Source organism: Mixophyes fleayi, chromosome 6 (genome assembly GCF_038048845.1).
Source record: "Mixophyes fleayi isolate aMixFle1 chromosome 6, aMixFle1.hap1, whole genome shotgun sequence".
Classification (NCBI taxonomy): domain Eukaryota; kingdom Metazoa; phylum Chordata; class Amphibia; order Anura; family Limnodynastidae; genus Mixophyes; species Mixophyes fleayi.
Genome location: NC_134407.1, coordinates 154,241,682 through 154,267,916, shown reverse-complemented (window position 1 = coordinate 154,267,916; position 26,235 = coordinate 154,241,682). Strand labels below are relative to the sequence as shown.

At 39.8% G+C, this 26,235-nt stretch overlaps 1 protein-coding gene across 1 annotated transcript in view; it reads right to left on the bottom strand.

Annotated features, from left to right (window-relative positions):
* Positions 1-1,240: 1,240 nt before the first annotated feature.
* Positions 1,241-26,235, bottom strand: part of JPH2 (junctophilin 2) — a 99,532-nt gene continuing 74,537 nt past the window's right edge. Inside the window, exons 3-6 of the mRNA XM_075176830.1 lie at positions 23,488-23,606; positions 5,506-6,434; positions 3,085-3,174; positions 1,241-1,966 (exon numbers count right to left, since the gene is read on the bottom strand). Of these exons, the coding sequence (XP_075032931.1) occupies positions 3,094-3,174; positions 5,506-6,434; positions 23,488-23,606 (1,129 nt within the window). The 3' untranslated portion in view covers positions 1,241-1,966; positions 3,085-3,093. The remainder of the gene's footprint in view (positions 1,967-3,084; positions 3,175-5,505; positions 6,435-23,487; positions 23,607-26,235) is intronic.

Here is a 26,235-nt window from a genome sequence, read left to right as displayed (position 1 = left end):
GATTGTTTACCCTAAAAATGTCAGCCATGAAATCAGTTGCGCGCTAGTGCGATACATGAGTTATATGACAGAGATTTTAATGTTGTAGCCTATAGTCCTTAAACCCTTATACCTAAATTTTGGTTAGGGTATGGGCACACAGCCTAGTTGGGAGTATAATGGGGTAAACTCTTTAAAGAAAGAGTTCAATGAGTTAATGTTAAATACTAATATTGCATTAACCATGGATGTGTGGTTCATAGAGGAGGTTAATCAACAGTAGCATGGTCTGCTTGAAACAGTAAGAGGAGAGAGGAGTGCAGTGGGGTACTGTTACAGCCATGATTAACCTCTGTACATCAGACAATGGTAGGTACAAAATCTTTTTCTTGTATTAATTCATTGAACTCTACGCAAAACTTTTTTAGGGTGGCGTTATCCTTTAATAAAATAGTATAATAAAGTTATCAAGCATAATCTGGCAATCACATTTATTAGAGGATCCACTAGAGGCCACAGATCTCTGGCATACATAAAAAAAAATAAAACATTGCCCATTGTATGTATTTCATCACAAAACCTCAAAATAATTATATATATAAAATGTATGTAAAACATATGTTAATTTGAATCAACAGCATAATACTGACATAAAGCAAGGCATGTGTTCTGCCTCTGCAAAATAATTGACATCCTAACTTTTTTCCTAATCATGGACAGAGAAAAGGAAGGAAAAATGGCATATGAACAATCTCTGATGTTGGCCATGTTTATCATCTTTAAGGCATACCGAGGGCTAAAACCACTTACTATGTACTAATGCATGAATCAAATGGGAGTTTTATGCATATGTTCTGCTAGTATTATACACTTTTATATATTTTATACATATTCCACTGATTGAAATATATAGGTATAACATTATGTTATACATTATTGTAATACGTTCCCAGTCCCCTCAGGAGATGTGAAAAATATCTAAAAAAAAATCTAAACACCAGGGGCAAACTTACTAAAGTTTCTAGAAACCAATCAGATTCTAGCTATTGTTTTCTAGAATGTACTAGATAAATGGTAGCTAGAATCTGATACTATGGGCAACACTTCCACTTTTTCTTTTTAGAAGTTTTAATAAACCTATCCCTATATGACAAATATTAAAAAGCCTATTCAAATATAATAGTACAAAAACATGCAACATCCAAGATAGCTGTCTGATTACCTGATTTTAGCCCCTGATCGATAAAAGAACAATCAAGGGGTTAATGTGCCAAAAGTGCATTTATTTATTTATTTCTTGGCAAAAATGTGTTTACAACTTACATGTATCTTAAATACCAATGTGCACTTCTGTTGGTATTGCATTGTAGAATTTTTTCTAGAAAAAAGCAGTCACATGCAAAATCTAACTAGAAATCTTTTAAGACATGGGGTTGGATTACGGTGTTACGATTTTATATAGCGTGAAAACGTGTAAACATGTTATCTCCTGTCTGGTTCCTATGACAGTCGATCGCCAACCTATATCCTGCACACAGAAAATAAATAACCAGTAATTTGTCAAAACACAGAAGCTAAACTTGTGCACAGGTTTGGAGTCTCCATGGATCTTGGTGTTTAATATGTCCATCTAAAGAACTACAAAACCCAAGTTTGGCAACAATGTATTTTTGTTTGAGAACTAATATTCACAGATATTATTTTTTTTTTATTGTTTTTTTCCATAGTGATATACCTCAACTTTATATTCTTTCGTTGCAAACAAGACCGTTTAACTTCTCGGTGTAATGCGACAGCTGAAAGAAGTACAAATCCGCTTCTCATCATTGCTTGGATAGAACCGGCAAACAAGGATCAGTGAAGATACATCAATTGTCCCTTGGCTTCATTATCGCTCATCAAGGCACAAATTGGCTTTTCTCCTGACAATTGCTCATCATCTATCAGAAAGGCTGATCGGAAAATCCACGGTCGCAATACAAAATTCCTGCATTAACAAATCACAACCATATGTGTCAGCACAACATATATAATATATATGGATTGATATTTTTAATCATTGTAACATGCCAAAGAAACACATTGCTTAAAACACTAGGGGACATGAATTCATACCACCCATCATTCATTCCAACATCCATAAATACAAAATAAGGACAAAATTGGCTTCTCTCTAATCCATCCAAGCCATACCACTGATCATCCATAGGATTGTTCTAATCCGATTGGCCAGGCCTCTTTTTAATAGAGAACACCTCAATTGTCCGGTGAATAGCACAAATGTCGTCAATGATATATGCATGGAACATTGTCATGTGGATATAATTACTAGGAATAGATTCAGATAATTGATTTATTGAGTTTGGCTTTTAGTGACATACTTTTTATATCAATGTTTCCTGATTTTCTCTTCCAAAACATAGGAGCCCTTTGGAGAGTTTCAAATCTAAGAACTAAATGAGAACCCAGTTTTTTTTTTCCAGGTAAAACTCTCAACCCCTCCTCTCCCACTTACTGTGAGATCCTGGCTTCCACACCAGGAGAATTTTATGTGAGTAGAGAGTCAAGGTGCCAGGATATTGCTTATTGAACCATTGAATCTTACCGCTGCTTGTCTGTTGCAACCCAAAACTCTGGCTGTGAACCTATTACTTTGAAAATTCCCCAAGTTTCAAGCAGGTCATCACCGGGTGTAACTAAGGAAATAGTGGGAATCCCAGGAGAAAGATTCCCACAAACCTACTAGTTGATGGATGAGGAGTTGTAAGGCAGGTTTACTTGAAAGTAACTTGGAAGACTGGAATTTTCCATTTTAAATTACATTACAGGTAATTTTCTTGAAAAAGCATACTTTGTGTAATAGGCAGTGGCGGGACTACCATTGGTGCAGCAGGTTAGTGCACCGGAGCCAATGGAGATAATAGGGCACGCTGCAAGGCAGATGCAGGGGGTCGGGGGCCCCGGTTCCCACCTCCCTGCACCGGGGCCCTCAGCTCGTTAGTTCCACCTCTGGTAATAGGGGATGTTCTGTCCAAACAACTGCAAATAAAAAATTAATCTGACATATGCAAGGGAAAAAAAGTTTCAATTGGAATCAATACTTACTCTAATTCTTCATGTCAGTAGATGTACAAATAGGATGGACAGGCCAATATTCAATAATATTACCATGCATATCATGATTGTATCAGGTCTCTGAAATGCAGAAATACCTTAATTAGTCGCTTGCATTGATCATTATGTGTAGATAAAAGGCTTGGCATCAAATTACTATCTGCATAGAACAACATTTCAACAGCTAGATAATAACATATCATTTAAATTTGTAAACTAACGCTGAAAACACAAATATAGATTTGATTGTAGTTTAGTCTTTTTTACAATAAATTGGCAGATCATTTTAATGTGTATGATCCCAAATCAAATTCTAATGCAAACAAACTCTAATTGATCTAGCAGAGAGGAAAATCAGATTGACCAATGACCCTACATAGTTTTGTGTGTAAGTTCACCAGCTGGCCCAGAAGTGTGCAGATTCACATTGCGAGACGTAAGGCCCAAATAGCTGGATCTGTGCAACATAGCCGTCTAAATAGCTCACAAATACAACCAGATCCAACCATTTAGTGATTGAATCAAAAAACTAGATTGCAACACATTACATAGTCAGATAGTAAGGATGAAAAAAGGATGAAAAATGAGTTGGTCTATCGAGGGGGAAATCTCTTCCTAACCGCAAAAATTGGTCTTACTAATTATTGCTACAGATTGTAAAAAATGCATGAATTTTTTTTATTCTGGGAGTGAATTACCCTTCACCAGCTAATACAATAAGGAATTCCACAACTTAACCACCCTTACAGTAAAGAACCTTTTTCTCTACTTAGGGTGAACCACCTTTCTTTCGTTCACAATTTATGACCCCTTGTCCTTTGTATTACTTACTAAAGATGCTGGAATTATTCAAACTGGATCAAAATTGAACTGAATCCAACCCATTTGAGGGCCTCAACCTTGTTTGTGGTACGATTATGATTATGGGCCACTTCGATTGGGTTAGACAGTTGCAGGCAAAGATTTTAAGATAGACTGTATTCAAGATTACATAGCTACATTTTATAATAGTACTATGGCCAACCAAAAATGTTGTAGGTCTAGGGATACCTTGTCAGTAGCTACTGTTGATACAATAACTCTTATGGGTCAGGTCCAGGGCCGGATTAACCCGAGGTCTAACTGGGCTATAGCCCAGGGGCCTCGGGCATCTAGGGGGCCCTTCAAAGTCTTCAGCAGCATTATTGATCAGTCCGGGGGCGGGAGCGCCCCCAGCCCGATCAATGCTGCTGAGCACTGTCAGTGCAGTCCCCCGTCTCAGTAAGGAGCTTACAGCACGCCGGGGATGGAAGACTGCACTGACAGGTAAGTGCTTGCGGGGGGCCTCACGGGGGACGGGGGGGCTGGGCGGCTCACATTGGGGGCCTCACGGGGGAATGGAGGCGCCCTTAGCCCAGGGGCCTCCATTCCCTCAATCCGGCCCTGGTCAGGTCAAGAGTCTTCTTCAGTAATACATTTAGTTCACCAATGCATTACATTTCAGCTCTTTAATTCAGATTACTGTGGTCCCAGTGTGAGGATCACCCCTTATTTGCTATATATGGGAGGCAGTAATAAATAAGGGTTGTCAAAAGTCGACCAACTTTTTAAATGTTTAAAGTTAAAAGGTGTGTGGTCCAACATTTTGCCTCCGATTCTGCTTCACAATGTGCAAATGTGTCCTAAACTGTAGCAGCAACGCCTTTACATTGAGTAACTTGCACTAGACAAATAAAACAGAATTAAATATTAGTTTAGTTGTTATGGGTCACTGCATATTTGCGCCTTTGAGTAATGTTAATAAATAACCTTTTGTGGATAATTATTACATTTGGGTTGCAATCCCCCCCTTTTTTTTTTCTTTAAATAACAAGTTAAGTACCTTTTAATTGTGCATCTGATAGTTATTTTTCTTAGCTTTCCTAATGCAAATCAATATATCCTTTTCAAACTCTCTCATGTAATGTGAAGGCGGACATGGAAGAAAAAGGGTGGGGCATTTTATTGCAGAGAGAGCTCAGAGGGGTGTTCCAAAGCCTCTCTGCTCACTACGTCATATGCCATGTGACTGTGGTTTCCATGGTAGTCACGTGGCACTGTGGAAACTCTTCAGAATTATAAATCATAAATAGCAACCAAGAAAATGGTAGTTACCAAGCATATACTTATAGCTTGCCAAAGTGACTTATGATAAAAAAAAAACACCTATTTTTTTCATGTAATTTTTGGTTTAAATATCTAGAGGCATAAAGTTCTGCCTGAGCTTTTCATGGCCAGTGCACTTATTTGATAAAATATATATTTGCAGTTCAGAACCCTTAAAAACTATTATTCTTACTGTAATAAATCAGTGGAGGTTCTAAGGTAAGTTGAGAGCCTAGATGCAAATAATTGGACAGTCTTCGTATAGCTTAAACTGCTACTGTGACTCACCTCTTCAATTTCCTCTTCTGGTTTTGCAGTTGACGCAGCTTGGGCATTCTTTTTAACAAGGCTTTTAGTTTCAAACTTTGCCAATGCCTTGGGCTCAGTCTTGCCTCCAGCTTTGGGTTCAGGTTTTTGGGGAACAGCTTTTGCCACTGCTTTGGGATCTGGCTTTGAGGGCATTGGTTTCTGAACAACTTTTGGTTCAGTTTTCTGGATAGTTATAGGCTCAGATTTCTGGACTATCTTGGTCTCACTTTTGGCTTCTACTTTTACATCTGACTTGACATCTTCACTTGATTTAGCTTTAAACTCTTTTTTAGCAGGTTCTGTAGTTGTCTTCTGTTCTTGGAGTCTTTGAGAAGGTAAAACATCCTTCTTGTCCTCCTTTAAATCTGGGGTGCTTTCTTTAGTTGGCGTTTTTGGAGATGGGAATGCTTTTTCCTCATAATCCAGTGGAGGAGTCACTGGGGAGGTCCGTACAGCATAGCTGTGATAGCCCTTGTGAAACTCTACATCCGTATCAGATAATTTTTTGTCTAACCGTTGAAGTGGTTTCATTTGGTTTTCAAATTTTGTGTTTACATCTGCGGATATCACTTTATTACTTGGCTTGGATGGGCTGTTAGACGGTGTGGCAGATTGACTTCCACCACGACTTTGCTCTCCGTTCCACTTCCTGGGACTAAGCATCCTCTCCTTCTGTGAGCTTGTTTTCAGTCTCTTAGCATCTGGAGGTGTCGCAGACAAAGGAGGCGATGGGGTTCGCACTGGGGAAATATCATGTGATGTCAGTTGCTTGTCATGTAATGGAAAACTTTCAGGGGGTGTTGCTGGAGGTGGCTCTTCATTAGCTGCACTTGCTTGTTCTTTTAGCTCCATGGGTTCAGCATTTTCTATAATCTCCTGGAGCATCTTTCTCTTTATGTACTCTGGCCCTAGAAATAAATGAAAGAAAAGAAATAGGAATGGTACAAGAAACAAAATTTACATTAACAGAAGTCAATATTATAATTATAGATGAGTGACAATTTAAAAACTGTTCTGCAAAGTATTTTCCTTATTATGGATTTGGCTATAAAATGTGGCACATTATGCCAGCCGAATTTTAACTTTTTGTACCCCAACCACACCACACAACAGAATGAGTTGACCATTATCACCCTTGCTCTGTTTTATAAAATCCACAAAATGCAATTTTACAAATACAGCACATAATGGCATTTTATTAAATGGTAAAGCAATAGCGGAACTTAAAGGCCTTAGCGTCAGAATTTCTCACCTCTGCAATGAAACTCAATTTGCATTACATTTTGTTCTAATTTCACACATCTCTAACTATAATTCTGCTGGATTAAATGTTGTCAGCCTTATTGCACAATTCAAAATTGGGGTTTCTACTTTTTCAATAATTTGTCTATTGCCAGAGGTTCTGTTATTTTGCACTATGGGACCCGAAAATATGATTCCACTATTGCCCAGTAAGGCACAACAATACCTCTTCACTTCAGTAAAACTGGGGAACAATGGTGAGTAATATGAGCCAAATACTGCAATAAAGACTCTTCTATCTCTATATTCCACTTCTTTCCTGATTTCCTTAACTAGTGTGGTGAAGTGTTGGGTAGTTGTTTGGGGATAAAGCATACCATAGCATGTCTCTGTAATGCTGATAAGCTCTATATCCCATAATTACTCCCCAAGACAGGTGTGCCCTCGCCTCTCTCTTTTCCTTACTCTTCTTTCATCAGACGTTACATATGCATGCCTTCCACCAACCTCTTTTCCTTTTCTATCCCAACATTTTCTCCTCTCTCCAACACCTCTTTTCCCTCAACCCTTGTATCCAATAGTACAACTTTCTTCCTCCATTCGCTATTTATATACCGCCGGTTTCTCAGACCATTCCACCTTATCCCTTGTTCCATGTTCTCTTTGCTCCTCCCTTCCTCCCTGTGGACTTCATAATTTTCCATGTCATTTTCCCAAACCTCTGCACTCCAAAACTTTTAGCCAAATCATACCATACTCCCCTTCCCTTAGCCACATACTCTTTTTCCCTGCATCCAGGCTTCACTCCACCCTCATAACCCTACCTACCACTATTCCTCCAATTCATCCTCCCAATCACTGCTCTAACACACTCTATCAGCTTCTCTCCCAGCTGTGGATTCTGCATCCCCCATTCCTGCACCCCGCTGAATTCCCACCATCCACCCGTGGTCAACCTCCCACCACAATCCTTCTTTCCCTCCATGCTCCTCCAACCCCTACAACCTTATTCCCATCCCTCCTCTTAATGTCTTCCCCTTTACCTGTGCAATCTGAGATGCCATATCTGTCTGTAACAAGCTTTCTCCCATCCATGACTTTTACCTCTCTCGCTCCTTCAACCTCCTTGCCCTCACTGAAACCTGGATCCCACCTTCTGACACTGTCTCCCCTGCTGCTCTCTCCTTTGGCGGTTTATCCTTTATGCACTCTCCCTTCCCTGATGGTCCCCAAGGAGGTGATGTAGACATCCTCTTATCTCCTAACTGTACCTTCAGCATTATTCCCACAGTGCCCTCCCTCCCCTTTTACTTTGAGACTTAAATCATAAGTCTCCCCTTTCACCTCCATGTTTCAGTCATCTACTTGCCCCCCACTCCTGGGCCCCTACTTCCTCAACATCTGGCTCTCCCCACTTCCTTTCCTTCAACTAACCTTTCCTCATCCTCATGGATTTCAAAATCTCCGCTGATAACCCAAATACTTGCTTACAGTTTACTCTCTCCTTGTCCCATTCCACCCTCTCCACTTCAACAAAACTGCCCTCAACAATGTAATGATTTACTTTTGGCTATGCGGAATGGCCACTTCTCCAGCTCTTCACTGCTTGGCCTTTACAGCACAGTCCTTTCCTGGTTTACCCCCTACTTCTCTGATCACTCCTTCAGTGACTCTTCCTCTGGTGCTCCTTTTTCTCCCTCTATATATCCCCCAAAGCACTATTATTGGTTCATTAGTTTACTATCTTTACACCACCTGTCTTGGTCAACTTATCGGCTCCTTTGGCCTCCAATAGCAACTTTACACTAATGTCACTCTAAGTTATATTTCCTCCCCTGACCTCTTTCCTCTTCCATGTGTCCAACTGCCTCTCTGCTATTTCTACTGGACGCTACCTCAAGCTCAACATATTTGAAATTGAGGTTACAACCTGTGGTTTCAAGTAAATTGTTAAATATTAGCATTTTTTTCTCTGATGTCCATTGAATAATGCTACCCTTAACCTAGGTCTGAATTGACATCACTGGAACCCTTATCATGTTACCTTAACACCCTAAGGGGTAAATGTACTATGCTCAGATTTCTGCAACTTGCCTAAATTCGGCATGTTTAAAACGGCAATGTCTTTAAGGGCAAAACTTGCAGAATATCGGCAAGTTGCAGAAATCGAAGCATAATACATTTACCCCTAAGGCAGGGGTGTCCAACCTTTTAGCTTCCCTGGGCCACATTGGAAGACGACGAGTTGGTTTGGGCCGCTCATAAGATACACTAACAATAACGATAGCTGATCATCCAAAAAACCATAGAAAACATAGTTAACATATATATATATATATGAGAAAAAAAAAAAGTGATATATATATATATATATATATATATATATATATATATATATATATATATATATATATATATATATAATCACTTTTTTTTTCAAATCCCCCTATACTTACCTTTCAATCGTCCTGTTCAAAAAATCCTCTCTAGTTATTATTAGAGATGAGCGCACTCAGATTTCTGAAATCCGAGCCCACCCGAACGTTGCGGATCCGAGCCGGATCCGAGACAGATCCGGGTATTCCCGCCAATTGCAAAACTGAAAGCGAGGCTCCGAGTCATAATCCCGCTGTCGGATCTTGCGATACTCGGATCCTATAAATTCCCCGCTAGTCGCCGCCATCTTCACTCGGGCATTGATCAGGGCAGAGAGGGAGGTTGTGTTAGGTGGTCCTCTGTCCTGCTATATCTCGTGCTGTGCTGTTCAGTTCTGTGCTGTGCTGTGCTGTTCAGTTCTCTGCTGTGCTGTGTTCTGCTCAGTCCAGTGGTGCTGTGTCCTGTGCTCTGTCCTTCTGAGTTCAGTGGTGCTGCTGGGTCCTGTGCTGTGTCCTGTTCAGTCCAGTGGTGCTGTGTCCTGTGCTCTGTCCTTCTGAGTTCAGTGGTGCTGCTGGGTCCTGTGCTGTGTCCTGTTCAGTCCAGTGGTGCTGTGTCCTGTGCTCTGTCCTTCTAAGGGCATTGTTATTTCCCCATTATTCCCAAATTAAAAAAAATTACAAAAAAAGTAATTATAAAAAAAAAAATATCCTAAAACAATCCTGCAGTATAAGTCCATTGGTACTGCTATATTACAAAATTCACTGATTCAGCAGTATAAGTCCAGTGGTATTGATATATTACAAAGTTCACTGATTCAGCAGTATAAGTCCAGTGGTACTGATATATTACAAAGTTCACTGATTCAGCAGTATAAGTCCAGTGGTACTGATATATTACAAAGTTCACTGATTCAGCAGTATAAGTCCAGTGGTACTGATATATTACAAAGTTCACTGATTCAGCAGTATAAGTCCAGTGGTACTGCTATTACAAAGTTCACTGATTCAGAAAAAATGGTGGAGGATTATTTTGCTGACACCATCCAAATAGACATGTCAGACAGTCCATATTGTTACTGGCAGGAAAAAAAGCCAGTTTGGAAGCCCCTGTACAAACTGGCTTTATTTTACCTGAGTTGTCCCCCCTCCAGTGTGTACTCTGAAAGAGTTTTTAGTGCAGCGGGGAACCTGGTCAGTGAGCGGCGAAGGAGGTTGCTTCCTCAGAACGTTGAAAAAATGATGTTCATAAAAATGAATAATCAATTCCTCAATGAAGTACAGCACTGCCCTCCAGAGACTACAGAGGGACCTGTGGTTGTGGAGTCCAGCGGGGACGAATTGATAATGTGTGAGGAGGAGGAAGTACACACTGAAGGGGGAGAGGAATCAGAGGTTGAGGATGAGGACGACATCTTGCCTCAGTAGAGCCTGTTTATTTTGTACAGGGAGAGATGAATAGCTTTTTTGGTGTGGGAGCCCAAACAAACCAATCATTTCAGGCACAGTTTGGTAGGCCCTGTCGCTGAAATGATTGGTTTGTTAAAGTGTGCATGTCCTATTTCAACAATATAAGGGTGGGTGGGAGGGCCCAAGGACAATTCTATCTTGCAACTCTTTTATTGCAATTATGTGACCATTCAACAGTCGTTTGCCATGAGCACAAAGTAAAACAAAATTAAAACAAATTCAACAAATTAAACCAAAAGTAAAATGCCCTGTCATAATCAAAAACAAGAGGTATTGACGTGCTTGAACTACTGTGGTGTTTATAAGTTAGAAACACTACACTTGAAAGCTTGAGCCTTTAATAGAAAAAGTCACTCTTCATTGCACGAATATTTGCAACAGCGACAATTTTTGTGTTAACAAAGTCAACAAATAACACTTCGACCCTGTCTGTCTTTCACATACTTGATGGGATCTCAATGATGAATGCTCTGTACCATGGTCGTCTAAAACAAGAGGTATTGACGTGCTATAACTACTGTAGTTTTTATAAATTATAAACACTACACTTGAAAGTTGGAGGAGGTATTGTGGCCCCGGTACCAAATTGGGTACCGGGGCCACTCCACTATGCAGTCCAGATAGAGGCGTATCAGATATTAAACAACGTTGACTGTTGCTGCCAAATCATAAATTAATGAAAATGACCTGTCATCGTCAAAAACAAGAGGTATTGACACGCTTGAACTACACCCTGTATATGCTGCAGAGGATGTAGGAGCAGGCAGCTGTGCAGTGGAATTCAGACCATTTGAAGGCGGAGGTATTGTGGCACCGGTACCAAATTGTGTACCGGGACCACTGCACTATGCAGTCCAGAAAGCTACCTCGGTGAAACGTTTTGGACTAAAAACAATATTGTGAGGTGTGAGGTGTTCAGAATAGACTGGGAATTAGTGGAAATGATTGTTATTGAATGTTATTGAGGTTAATAATAGCGTAGGAGTGAAAATAAACCAAAAAACTTGTTTTTAACACTTTTTATGTTTTTTTCCAAAAAAATCCGAATCCAAAACCTTAAATCCGAACCAAAACCTTTCGTCAAGTGTTTTGCGAAACAAATCTGAACCCAAAACCTCAAGCAAATCCGAATCCAAAACACAAAACACGAGACACCAAAAGGGGCCAATGCAATATCAATAAAGTGTATTTAAGCCAGGCATTGTATATCAGGGTGCCCTGACCAGGCCTGCGGTACCTGACATATACATCACTGTGACCCCAAATTGTGACCTGTTTTGCTAATTACACCACTATGTTAGTTAAGGGATAACAACTTATAATGGGCCAAAGAGAATAATATATAATGCCCCATAAGTATTACAAGTAGAAGTATGTAGCAGGGAGATAAGGTCCATGATGCTCCAGGACCAGGTGACTTTTATTCACTGGTCAGCGTCCCTTGAAATAATAAAAAAAATCCCCCTTAATTTACCTTTTAATCGGCTTGTTCTCATGTCCTCTTCTCTTCTTTTCTCCAATTCTGTGCTGCTGATTGTTCTTCTCACGTGGGTGACTCCTCTGTGCTGCGCTCTGCAATGGATGTTGGGCGTGATGACATCATGCCCGACATACACTGCGAGCACCGCACGGAGGAGACAAGGGAGGGAGCCGGAGTACCAGCTGACGTGACCGCAAGGTAGGTATTTTCTTTTCTTTTTTTTTGCAGGATTTTTTTTTTCCATTAACAGTGCTACCCCCTTGCCACAACCAAAACTCCTTCTGGGCTACATTTACAGGCGTGCTGGGCCGCATGTGGCCCGCGGGCCGTGGGTTGGACAACCCTGCCCTACGGCTTTTACCTACAAAGCATTTCATAGCCATGAGTCTCTTGTCTCAGAAGATTATAAAGTAGTGCAACCCTCAGATAATCTCATCCTCTGAAAATCATGATCTTCAAGTGAATTCTCCTTTCCATTGGTTCATTTACCAGACCTCAGTTAAACATTTTTCCAAAGAAAGAGAACAAAGGGTCATTCCATGTCAGTTCACCCAACCATGACACCCACCAACTTTCATGAAACTTGGTACACTTGATACTACCACATATCTACCAACCCATGTAATATGTATCTTCTCTAGGCCTCATAGTTTGAGATATAGGGGGTTATAATTATGTAAAATTGCTCAGAAATGCCACTCTTGAGTCTCAGGTTTTAGTGTGATATATCTCATAAAAAAAATCACATCTCAGTGCATAATCCACACATCACTTTGAAATTTTTGTCCCTTGTCAATTACAATATGTGGATTTCAGAAAAAAAAAACGTTTTATCAATCTTGCCTCTGAGAGTCATTAAAAAATCATTTAGTTCAACAATAAATCATTTTCTGAGATGAAAATATTCTTGGTTCAATAAACATTATCAACGTGAGGCAGAGGATATGTCCCTTTGTTAACATGTCCCTGTTTTAAAAAGAATTGATCCGTAAAGTAAACTTTAAAAGGCTATGAAATAAAAATAATGGGATTTTGATTGCCTGTATGTGTTTTTAATGTTTAATTAAAAAAATTTCTTTAAAAATGAAGAGGTGATTCCCTTTTGGAATTTTAAACACCACCATTAAATTCATGATAAAAATTACCCTTATAAGTAGAGAGGGGCGGGTCCGGTTCTCCGAGAACCGAACCCACCCGAACTTTGGGTATCCGAGTACCGAGCTGAGCAGCTCGGTACTCTCCCGCCCGTTCCGAATCCAAATCGAGGCCGAACGTTCATTGTGACGTCGTCGGATCTCGGGGCTCGGTTCTCGCGATACTTCAACTTTATAAATACACGCCTCCACAGCAATCCATCGCCATTTGACAGAGGGAGAGAGCAGGGTGTAGTCATAGGCTAAATAGAGCAGGGACAGAGAATACAATATTGTTCTTGCAATTGCTCTAACCAAAATCGCTAGTGCATAGAGGAGGATAGAGGTTTATTATTTTTTCTTCATATTTGGCACTCCCCAGCGCTTTTGGGGTGTCCCCCATAATTGTGCATAAATATTTCTGGCTGTCAAAAGTCATATCTGTCAGCAGTATCTACTAAATAATTTTTAGCACTCCTCAGTGCTTTTGGGGTGTCCTCCCTAATTGTGCATTAATATTTCTGGCTGTCAAAAGTCATATCTGTCAGCAGTATCTACTAAATAATTTTTAGCACTCCTCAGTGCTTTTGAGGTGTCCTCCCTAATTGTGCATTAATATTTCTGGCTGTCAAAAGTCATATCTGTCAGCAGTATCTACTAAATAATTTTTAGCACTCCTCAGTGCTTTTGGGGTGTCCTCCCTAATTGTGCATTAATATTTCTGGCTGTCAAAAGTCATATCTGTCAGCAGTATCTACTAAATAATTTTTAGCACTCCTCAGTGCTTTTGGGGTGTCCTCCCTAATTGTGCATTAATATTTCTGGCTGTCAAAAGTCATATCTGTCAGCAGTATCTACTAAATAATTTTTAGCACTCCTCAGTGCTTTTGGGGTGTCCTCCCTAATTGTGCATTAATATTTCTGGCTGTCAAAAGTCATATCTGTCAGCAGTATCTACTAAATAATTTTTAGCACTCCTCAGTGCTTTTGGGGTGTCCTCCCTAATTGTGCATTAATATTTCTGGCTGTCAAAAGTCATATCTGTCAGCAGTATCTATTAAATAATTTTTAGCACTCCTCAGTGCTTTTGGGGTGTCCTCCCTAATTGTGCATTAATATTTCTGGCTGTCAAAAGTCATATCTGTCAGCAGTATCTACTAAATAATTTTTAGCACTCCTCAGTGCTTTTGGGGTGTCCTCCCTAATTGTGCATTAATATTTCTGGCTGTCAAAAGTCATAACTGTCAGCAGTATCTACTAAATAATTTTTAGCACTCCCCAGTGGTTTGCGCTCAGAATGGATTCAAAGCAGTCCACATATGATCTGAATGAGCAACCAGGTTCTGTCACCAGTCCTGATGTTAGTGTTCCCAGTACGTCATCTGGCCAAGGCGATGTCAAACAACAGAGTGTTTTCAAATTAGTGCAAAAAACAAAAACCATAAAAAAATTTACTGTATTGAAGCGAAAAAGAAGTGTAACTGAGCAAAAGTTAAGTGACGATAAAAAAAAAATTGCAAGCATGCCATTCTACACACGCAGTGGCAAAGAGAGAATGAGGCCTTCACCTTTGGCTATTAGTGGCAGATCCCAAAAAGTTACCCAGCCTACAATTGGTGCACAACTACTGTTACGCGTCAAAGCCGAGCTGCAAGATAACAGTGAGGCCTTACAGGAGAATATTTGCTCTGATTCACAAATGACAACAATCCCTGTGGAGAGTCCATCCAACAGTGGGATGTCTAATCGTGAGCATTCTGCTGATGTGTGCCTTAATAGCCCGAGTGTAGCCGGTGATACCCAAATTGAGGATGCCACTTTGGAATTAGAAGAGGATGAGGGGGAGATTTGTGTAGGCGACGAGGGCGCTAATTAGGATGTTGATGAGGATGAGGTTGTTTGTGTAAGTCCTGCACCAGTGGCAGCAGTTCTGGCACGTGACAAGAAAAAGGCCATTGTCATGCCTGGGCATAAAACAAAAAAATCCACTTCTTATGTGTGGAATTATTTCTACCCAAATCCAGACAACAATTGTATAGCCATTTGTAGTGTATGTCAAGCCACAGTCAGTCGAGGGAGGGACCTTAACCATCTTGGAACCTCGTCTATGTTACGCCATTTAACGAGAGTTCATGGCAAAGTGTTGGGAAAAGCTGAAAGTTCTTCCCAAAAGAATACAAGCACTCCCTCATCAGCTAAGACCCTCCGCTCACCGACATACCGACGGCTACAAAATACACCCACCACACCATCCTCATCAATATCCTCAGTAGCGCTCGGAGTTAGCCCGGCATCCCACTTAAGGCTGGATGACTCCGGCACTATTATTGATTCCTCTGAAGAAAGCGTTAGTCCTGCTGCTGCTGTTGCTGCTGCTGGGGGTGAATCGTCATCCCAGAGGCAGGTTAATAAAATGAGCAGTCCTACATTTCAGCAATTAACTGTGAAACAATCATTTGCGAGGGGAAGCAAATATGACAGCAGTCACCCAGTCGCCAAGCGAATCACAGACGCCATGGCTGCAATGTTAGTGTTAGATCTGCGTCCAATCTCCCCAATAAACGCAGCTGGTTTTTCACAGTTAATTGAGGTTTTGTGTCCGCATTACAGAATTCCATCGCGACACCATTTCTCCCGTAAAGCTATTCCACAACTATACAACTATACCAAAAAGTGTGTAAAAATGTAGAGATTGCGCTGAAAAATGCCATTCTGCCCACTGTTCACTTAACCACAGATATGTGGACAAGTGGAAGTGGCCAAACCAAAGACTATATGACAGTGACAGCCCACTGGGTTGGTCATTCACCTTCACCAGCAGGAACAGCAGCAGCATGTACACCACTACGTAACATTTGTCACAGGCAGGCCACTCTTTGTATCACCGGCTTCACTAACAGGCATACGGCTGACAATTTGTTACGCAAACTGAGAGATGTGATTGATGCATGGCTTATACCACTCGGACTCTCCCCAGGGTATGTCATTTCAGATAACGCCAACAATATAGTGCGAGCATTACAGCTGGGTGATTTCCAACATATTCCCTGTTTTGCTCACACCATCAACTTGGTGGTGCAGAGCTTCCTACGAAATAACCGTGAGGTGCAGGAGATGCTTTCGGTGGCCCGTAAAATTTCAGGCCATTTCAGGCATTCAGCCACAGCATGTAGGAGATTACAGCAGCTCCAAGAGCAGTTTAACTTGCCCTGCCACCAACTTAAGCAAGAGGTGGTAACTCGGTGGAATTCCACCCTGTACATGCTTCAGAGGATGGAGGAACAGCGCAAAGCCATCCAAGCATATTGCACAAGTCATGACATTGGGAAAGGAGGGGGGATGTATTTCACTCTTGCACAGTGGGGAATCCTTTCAGTGCTGTGCAAGGTGCTGAAACCATTTGAAGTTGTGACATGTGAGGTCAGTGCAGACTCTGCTAGTTTGAGCCAAGTCATTCCTTCAATTAGACTATTGGAAAAGCAGCTTGAGAAAATGAAGGAGGAGCTGAAAGCAAGCAATTCAGCAAAGTATGTTGGCCTTGTCGATCAAGTACTTAATTCGCTTCACAATGATCCTCGAGTTATTAAGATCTTGAACTCGGATCAGTTCGTTTTGGCCACTGTGCTTGATCCAAGGTTTAAAACCTACATTGAGTCTTTACTTGTAAATGAGCGAGATGTGAACTTTTGCAAGGAGCTATTGCTCAGCAAGTTGGCCGCTGAACTGGGCCTCGGCTTGACGACGTGTCCTCCTTCACTTTCTCAAGCTGTTGCTCGTAAAAAATTAAATTTCCAAAAAAGAAGCAGGGAAGACACAGGGGGCACACCAGAACAATTTAACATCTGGGCTGGTTTGAAGGATTTTTCAAAAAAATGTGTCACTTTGCCCATAACTCCATCCAATATGAGTATAAACATGCAAAGGATGGTGGAGGATTACTTTCAAGAGGTAGTTGATATGGAAATGTCAGACAGTCTCTTTCCTTACTGGGAAGAAAAGCAGGCCATTTGGAAACCCATGTACAAACTTGCTTTGCAATACCTAAGCTGCCCACCCTCCAGTGTGTACTCTGAACGAGTGTTCAGCACAGCAGGGAACTTAGTCAGTGATCGCCGTAGAAGGTTACTTCCCAAAAATGTGGAGAAAATGATGTTTATAAAAATGAACTACATCTTCCACGAGGAAGGCCTTCACCATCCAAGACATCCAAGCACTGACTGTTCTCTAATGGCGGATTCAAGCGGCGATGAATTGATAGTCTGTGATGATGACGTACACACTGATGAGGGTGAGGATTAAGCTGAAGATGATGCCGATAACATCTTTTTAAAACTTTCTATGTAAGTGTAGGGTGCAATCTACCCCCAAAGAGGAAAGGGACTTGTGGCATTTCCATATCACATACCATCTTGAAAGGCTGCTGTTAGGGCAATTTATCCTTAAGGGTAAGGTGTCATAGACAGAGTGACCCTAAACTGGCTTTGTCCATTTTTCATAATATTGTACAGTCTATAATGGCTGAATTTTTGGGTATTTTATACAAGTGGAGGGGAGCCTAGAGAGACAGAAACCAAACTGGCTTTTTCCATGTCAATTAATATTGTACAGTCTATAATGGCTGAATTTTTTTGTATTTTATACAAGTGGAGGGGGGCCTAGAGAGACAGAAACCAAACTGTCTTTCTCCATGTCAATTAATATTGTACAGTCTATAATGGCTGAATTTTTTTGTATTTTATACAAGTGGAGGGGGGCCTAGAGAGACAGAAACCAAACTGGCTTTCTCCATGTCAATTAATATTGTACAGTCTATAATGGCTGAATTTTTTGGTATTTTATACAAGTGGAGGGGGGCCTTGAGAGACAGAAACCAAACTGGCTTTTTCCATTTCTTTACATATTTAACTATAAGTGTAGGGTGTAATATACATTCAAAGACGATGGCTGCATTGCCAATATGCATAGATGGAGAGGAAGACAATCTGTTTTGTGTGTAGAATAGGCCTACCAACGAAGAATTAAACTGTTTTTTTGGATGATTTATTACCTCAACAATTAGATTACTTGTCTCTAAAACAGTTGGAGCACTAAATTGGGTTAATTTAGGCCCAAAAACATGGATTTTCCAAAAAAATAGCAAAACAAAACCAAACAAAACCAAAACCAAAACACGCAATGGCGGTTTTGCAAAACCAAAACACGACGGTAATCCAGATCCAAAACCGAATCCAAAACCAAAACACGGGGGTCAGTGACCATCTCTACTTATAAGGCCCACTTGCCCCTCTTGATTGCTTTTCTGTAATGTCTGAAACAATAGTAGCTGTCAGAATTCTCAAAAGGTGATGTTACTGAAGGCAGGTTGGGGCATCTTTCAACCTGCAATAACAGGTTCATTCTTGCTGAGCCTGTGCTGTGGTAAGTCAGTCCTCTGCTATCTGTTTTAGAGTGAAGGTGTTCTGTATCAGAATATAGCATTATACTAGAATGTTTTAAATTTTTTCCCATGGTTATTTTGTGTTTAATTCTAATGTTGTAAAATAACTTTTTTAAAATAAATTTCTGTGTTTTCCATAAATGTCTGAAATTAAACAGCCTGATAAGCAGAAATCTTATTATACATAATCTGGCATAATTCATACTATTTTCTCGATCAAAGTTTCTAAATATTCATCAATTGTGGCAGTGCATCTCACCATCTCTGTTCTGTCAGTAGATACCGACTGACTGTAAAAACTTCATCTTCAGAGTCACAGTCTTCAAATTTCTCAAGTAGATTGCTTTTTAATTTTTCACTTGATGGACAGAGAGCAGCGTCGTAGCATGCAGTCTCTGTTATCTTTTGAACAGACTAGATAATTAGGTTCTGGTAGGTCTCTTCTATATGACAGGCATAAAGCAGAAGACTTATATTTTGATGAATTGTACAAACACATGCAGAATGTGTTCCAGAGGACCCTGCCAACACGCACCATTTTAGACACAGCATACAGAATTTCGAGAAGCCTATTTTAATGCTTGGGTATTCCAATTTAAGAGGGGCAATTGGGCCTTATAGGGGTAATTTTTATGAGGAATTTAATAAAATTTCAAAAGAGAAACACCTTGTGTGCAAAATTATAACTAATTACTTTTCGTTTTCATAGAGAAAATTTTAATTAAACATTTAAAACTCATACAGTCAATCAAAATCCCATTGTTTTTATTTCATAGCCTTTTTTTAAAAAATAAATAAATCTCTATTTAAAAAAGGAAACAGCACGAGAAATACAAACATCATATTGATCAAAAGAATATGAGTAAACAAGATGTCTCCTTTTATTTTTATGTTTTATACTAGTGGGGGAGGGGGAGAGGGAGATGGATCAGGGATGGGGAAAGGAGGTAGAGGGGGAGAAAGTGGGGGGGGTAGGAAAGGCACAAATTTCAACAGTGATATTACTAATGAAAATATATGCAACATATCCGGGGACAATCAACCTATGCATTTAGAAATCAATCTTCAACACAGACAAGGCTCTTACTCACTCAGCCTGGGGGATCCGGAGGCTACCCAAGGGCTATGCGCCAGTAGTGGGAGGGAGAGTCGAGGAGGATATACAGCTTTCTTGTAAATAACATGGGGCCCAAACTTTGTCGAATTTACATGACTTGCCATGTAGGTAGTATGTAATACCTTTCATAGCCTTTTAAAATATACTTTAAGGATCAATTATTTTCAAAAAAGGACATGTTAACTTCTCTGACTCAGGTTGATAATGCCTACTGAACACAAGAATATTTTCGTCTCAAAAATACTTGACTGTTGAACTAAATGATTTTTTAATGACTCTAAGAGTCTGGCAAGATTGCTACAACTTTTTTTTCTGGGATCCTCATTTGTGATTGGCAAAGGATAAAAATTTCAAAGTGATATGTGGATTAGACACTGAGATGTGAATTTTTTGTGAGACATATCACACTAAAAACGGAGAATCAGGAGTGGCATTTCTGAGCAATTTTACATAACTTTGACCCCCTATATCTCAGAAACTATAAGGCCTAGAGAAGATAAATTTTAAATGGGTTAGTAGATATGTGGTAGTAACAAGTGTACCAAGTTTCATGAACATCTGAGTCAGTAGGTGTCATGGCTGGGTGAACTGACATGGAATGACCCCAAATACATATGCACTATAGGGACAAAAGTATTTGTACGCTTGACCATTACACCAACAGGGACTGTAATGACATTGTATTCAAATACATATACTTTAATATGGAGTTGGTGCCCCTTTTGCAGCCATGACAGCTTCCACTCTTCTTGGAAGGCTTTCCACAAGATCTTGGAGTGTTTCTGTAGGAATTTGCGCCCATTCATTCCGTAGAGCATTTATGAGATCAGACTCTGATGTTGGATGAGAAGGCCTGGTTCACAATCTCCGTTCCAGTTCATCCCAAAGGTGTTCAATGGGGTTGAGGTCCTGGCTCTGGGTGGGCCAGTCAAGTTCTTCCACACCAAACTCATCAAACCATGTCTTTGTAGTCTTTGCTTTGTGCACTGGGGCAGAGTCATGTTGGAATAGAAAAGGGCCTTCCCCAAATTGTTGTCACAAAGTTGGAAGCATAGAATTGTCCAAAATGACTTGTTATGCTGAAGCATTAAGATTGCCCTTCACTAGAGATAAGGGACCTAGTCCAAACTCTAAAAAACAGCCCCATACCATTATCCCTCCTCCACCAAACTTCACAGTTGGCATAATGCAGTGAAGCAGGTAACGTTCTCCCAACATCCACCAAACCCAGACTCGCCCATCTAACTGCCAAACAGAGAAGCGTGATTCGTCACTCCACAGAATATGTTTCCACTGCTTCACAGTCCAGTGTCCGTGGGCTTTACATCACTCTGTCCGACACTTGGCATTGGTCTTGTTGATGTGAGGCTTGTATGCAGCTGCTTGGCCATGGAAACCCATTCCATTAAGCATCCGCTGCACGGTTTTTGTGCTTACATTAATGCCAGTGGAAGTTCGGAACTTTTCAGCTATGGAATCAGCAGAGCATTGAAGACTTTTACGTACCATGCGCCTTAGCAGTCATTGACCCTGGTCTGTGATTTTACATTGTCTTCCGCTTCATGGCTGAGTTGCTGTTCCTAAACGCTTCCACTATCTAATAATATCACTTACAATTGACCATGGAATATCCAGCAGAGATGGAATTTAATTTTTTTTATTTTGCATCACAAATGTTTGCATATGGAGACTGCATGGCTAGGTGCTTGATTTTATACACCTCTGGCAACGGGTCTGATTGAAACACTTCAATTCAATAATTAACAGGTGTGGCCAAATACTTTTGGCCATATAGTGTATGTTTTAAGCAAATAAATAACTCCCTCTCAGCCTTTTCTGATTTTAGGCACAATTTTACTGTGCCTAAGCTAAACCCAGCAATGTCAAGCCATATCTTCCAGTGACCAATATTAGGCTCATCCCTGATAATGTCAACTCTCTCTAAGTCATAAGGAAGCAACTACTAAAGCACAATTAGTATAAGTGACAGAGATATCTAACTGTAATGACTCATAGGGTAATCAGAACAGCAGGCTTTGTTTAATAATGCCAGTGTGTAGAATGCACAAAAGCTGCATGATTTGAAATTAGAATAACGTGAATCAGATGATGTGAATTCTGGAAAAGTGATACTCCTGATTCAATCAACACTAGCTTCACTTCCACTTCAGTATGGCAGTCTTAGCCGTCTCCATGACCAGGCTCTGATTACACGCATCGTGTCTTATTTTATACAGAGTTTTAGGTCTGCAGCACAGCAAAATGTACAGTACATGTCTCTCCGGACAAAATTACAGCTGTGAACAAGACCAGTGACAGATATATGTAATGTCTTATAAAAAGCACATTCACCCTTTTAGCTGAAGCTTGGAAAGAAACATGTTGTAGAGAACATGCAGTGTTTGTGCGATCAATCATAAAGGTGCTAAGATATGAATTAAAACATCCATTTGGTGCACAAAAAAGACAGACATGATAAAAGCAAAGGATAAATAAAACATATTCTTTGTACATATGAGAAAAAAAATTGCTGGAAAATAAGAAGTTACTTAAGAAAAAATACTGACTAAAGAGATAGATTATCAATGTAGATTGTAACCGCAACAGCATCCTCACAGGTTCTTAACTGTACCTCTCAAAATTACTGATGTAAAACTACTGATTTTAAAATCAGGGCATTTTAGGAAACATCCCTGATCCAAACAGAACACCATTCCACCACCTAAACAATGCTACTTAAAAAATGAAGCCACATAAGTAAATAATGAAATTACACCCACTTTTCCAAGGAAATTAGGCACTGATGAGGGTGTATGCTTATCAAAAATCGGGTCCACATACAATTAAGAGTCAATTTGCTGATCCCTTTTTTGATAAACGTTTGTACACTTCCAAATAATAAATATATTTATCATAGTTTAATTATTTTGTACAAGTATCTAATTTTCTAACACTAACATATGAATAAAAAATAATAATAATATATGTTATTAAAGTTTACCTGCTGCTTATGTATAGTGGGGAGAGCAGCCCATTACTTCAATAGGAACCAGTAACATTATAAAGCCACAGCCTTATAGCTGCACCCCCTCCCCTGGTGAAGTCAGTCGAGGTCACCAGGAGAGCAATGAAGGTGCGAAGGCGCAGGCCTCATGAGATTTAGGGTGGTGACGTGGGCAGATGCAGAGTAGGAGTCCCCATGTGCCGGGTATGGAGAGTTCATGTGGGTATTAGAGTCTATCAAGACAAATTCTATTAAAAAACACTACATCCTGACACCCCAATAAAGTTTACACACTGAACTAGTCAGGTTCACAACATTACTAAGGCAAAAAGTGGAGGCAGACATTTTCCAGGTTGAACCAATATTCATGCAGTCTATGTCATTGGTTCTTAGTGAATAAATCGACGGCATTCTTAAAAATGGCTGCGGATCAGCAGCAGCATATTTTTAAGGGTTACAAATACAACATTCTTTTAACAGTTTTGCACGCATGAATATCTAAAGGTTTAATCATTAATATAGAAAGTGCACAGCACTCTTACAATCTGTAGTTTCCCTTTAGACATGTGCTTTAATCAACATGACATAGCAAACCAATGTAAATGAAAAGCTAATGATTGCCTGCAATGGGGTCAGCACAGTTGACCTGTTTGCACCATGATATTCGGTAGGTCACTAGTTTATTGTCGTAACTCATCACATGTACCTGGCTGGTAAAAGTCGGGAGAGAGCTCTCTTGCCATAGTTCTTGAAATACTGGATTCATTGTTTGCTGCCTGCGCTGCCTGTTCTGCTCCTTCTGCTTTGGCTTTAGCGTGAGTTGTCCTGCAGGAAGGAAAACATTTTTATTTATTTTTTTCAAGAGTAGCATTTATTTTCTCTCAAATTTATATTTATACATTTGGAAGTACATTGGTGGCTTTAAAATAAACCAATATCAAAAATTTGTTTTTCCTTAACCTCTCCTTACATCATATTTGCTGCAGAAACCTCCATAAATACATTTTCTAAGCCACAGAGGCATTGGAAGAGCATAGCTAACTACAACAAATTCAATCTATTGTCAATAATAGGTGTACAATGTAAGCGGCACATGATCTGATCTTTGCGACATCTGTCCAATCAGGTGCCATTCTCGGTGCACACACCCTCTGTTGACAAGAATTCAAACTTTACCCAGTGGCTGTACTTGTCCAGCCCTGAAAATGGTTGCATCTGCACCGCTTATAATAGTGGTTATGGGCCAGTGTCGCTGCTACCCAGTGCAGGTTTAGAGGGAAAACTGGTTTTTAACAGGAGAAAGATCAGTCATATTTTTAAACTATCAATGCAATGCAATGGTTAATTTAGAGATATCTAAAACACATGAGTCACAGGATCACAATCTAACAGTTACCTTGTGTGTGTGTATAAATATATATCATCATCATCTCCATTTGTTTATATAGCGCCACTAATTCCGCAACGTTGTACAGATATCTCACTCACATCAGTCCCTGCCCCATTGGGGCTTACAGTCTAAATTCCCTAACATACACACAGTTGTTAGCAGCCAATTAACCTACCAGTATGTTTTTGGATTGTGGGAGGAAACCGGAGCACCCGGAAAAAACCCAGGGAGAACCATGCAAACTCCTCACAGATAAGGCCATGGTTGGGAATTGAACTCATGACCCCAGTGCTCTGCGTATGCTCAAAAATAGACTATACACAAGTGAATGCAAGTGTATGTAATTCATCTTCGAACATATAGGACACTTCCTAAAGCTTATGATTTCAAGTGTAGAATGGGGGGAAGGAAGGGGCATATGCATGTAGTCAATGTACAGTAAGGGAGTGCCAAGGTTGAGCACAAGCTCTGGGCATCTCTCAGGTATGTGATATTTAGGTGTATCACTTGCACCAGCTACAAGGCAGCTGTAAGTGCTGATTAATGGTGATGACAGTCACATATGCATGCTAGAACATGTGTTTGCTGCAATCAAGAGCAACTGTAAACATGCAATTTATGTACAGTAGACACTAATAACATCCTGATAAATGTATTTCATATTAAAAAAAATTGAAAGAAACAGCAACTTTTTTAAAAAAAAATATATTCATTACTGATTATATTATTAACAGGTGTTAATGTATTTAATTCTTTTTTTTCTGTGCATTCTGATGGGACTTTATGGGGCAGATTCAATTGGCTGTGATGTTTCCAAAAACACATTTTTACCGATAATACTGTAAAAGGTAAAGCTTACTTTTGCTTGCACTTCTATGGGGTGCGAGGAAAAGTGACCGTTAATTCCGGATAAAGATGGTCAACGGCAGGCGGGTCTGGTACACAGTCAAGCAATAAGCCAAAAGAGTTCATACAGAGGTGTGGTTTAGGACTATCCGGGGTTGGTACACAAATAGTGGATTTGGCTGTGGCTCACAAACCAGCCCTTGCTAGATGTAAACCTCTATATCTGGGAGGGTAGTGCAGCTGATTCAAACTGCAATTTAATGGTGTTTAAAGCATACAGGTCATTGTAGGACCTGCATTTAATGAGGTGCTCTTGACGCTGGGATGCAGGTTTAAATGTTTTGATCAAAATATGAACTAATACCCCATGTTTTCATTTTGCTAGCTGCACACAGATATGCAGTGTTAAGGATAAGCGCTGACAACTGTCTTTACACACACATATATATATATATATATATATATATATATACACACATACACACACACATACACACACTGTATGTATGGAGCTGTATCCTGTGTTGCATCTTAATCCAGTTGGAAACAATGTTGTATGGAAGGCACATAGAACACATTGCTGTTTTGCAGTAAGAGGACTTTTCTAAATATCCTATATATATTGCTCAAAACTCTATTAAGTTTATAACAGTGTGATTCAATCCATCATTTCAATGGATAATTCAGTAGTAGTAATATACTCAGCCTCATGTTGGATCTGCTTATAGTTTTCTGATAACATAAATATTTATTGTTTATATAGTATAATTAAATGTTTCTTAAAATGTAAGTGTGCGGTGCTTATAGTATGTTTTCCATTCAGCTCCTTATATTGATTAGTATATATATAATTTTCCTATGAATGTGAATGCGGATCTAAGCTGTGCTCAATTTGTTCGGTTCATATAAATGTGCTAACTTGTATCATATGCACCTGTAAGGAACAGAAATATCCTATTGAAAAATATAGGGCAGCTCATGATTACCAACACCACTGAACCTTGCACATCATCCCTAAATGTGCACTCTCATATAATTACATAGTAAGGTTGAAAAAAGACACAGGTCCATCAATTTCAATCTTTTCAACCAATCTAAACTAATAATCCCACATAGACGGTTTATCTTCTTTAAGTAGCAAGTTAAGTACCTTTCAAGCATGCATCATTTTTCTTAGCATTCTTATAATTTTCTCCTTTTTAAAATCTCTTTAGAGAG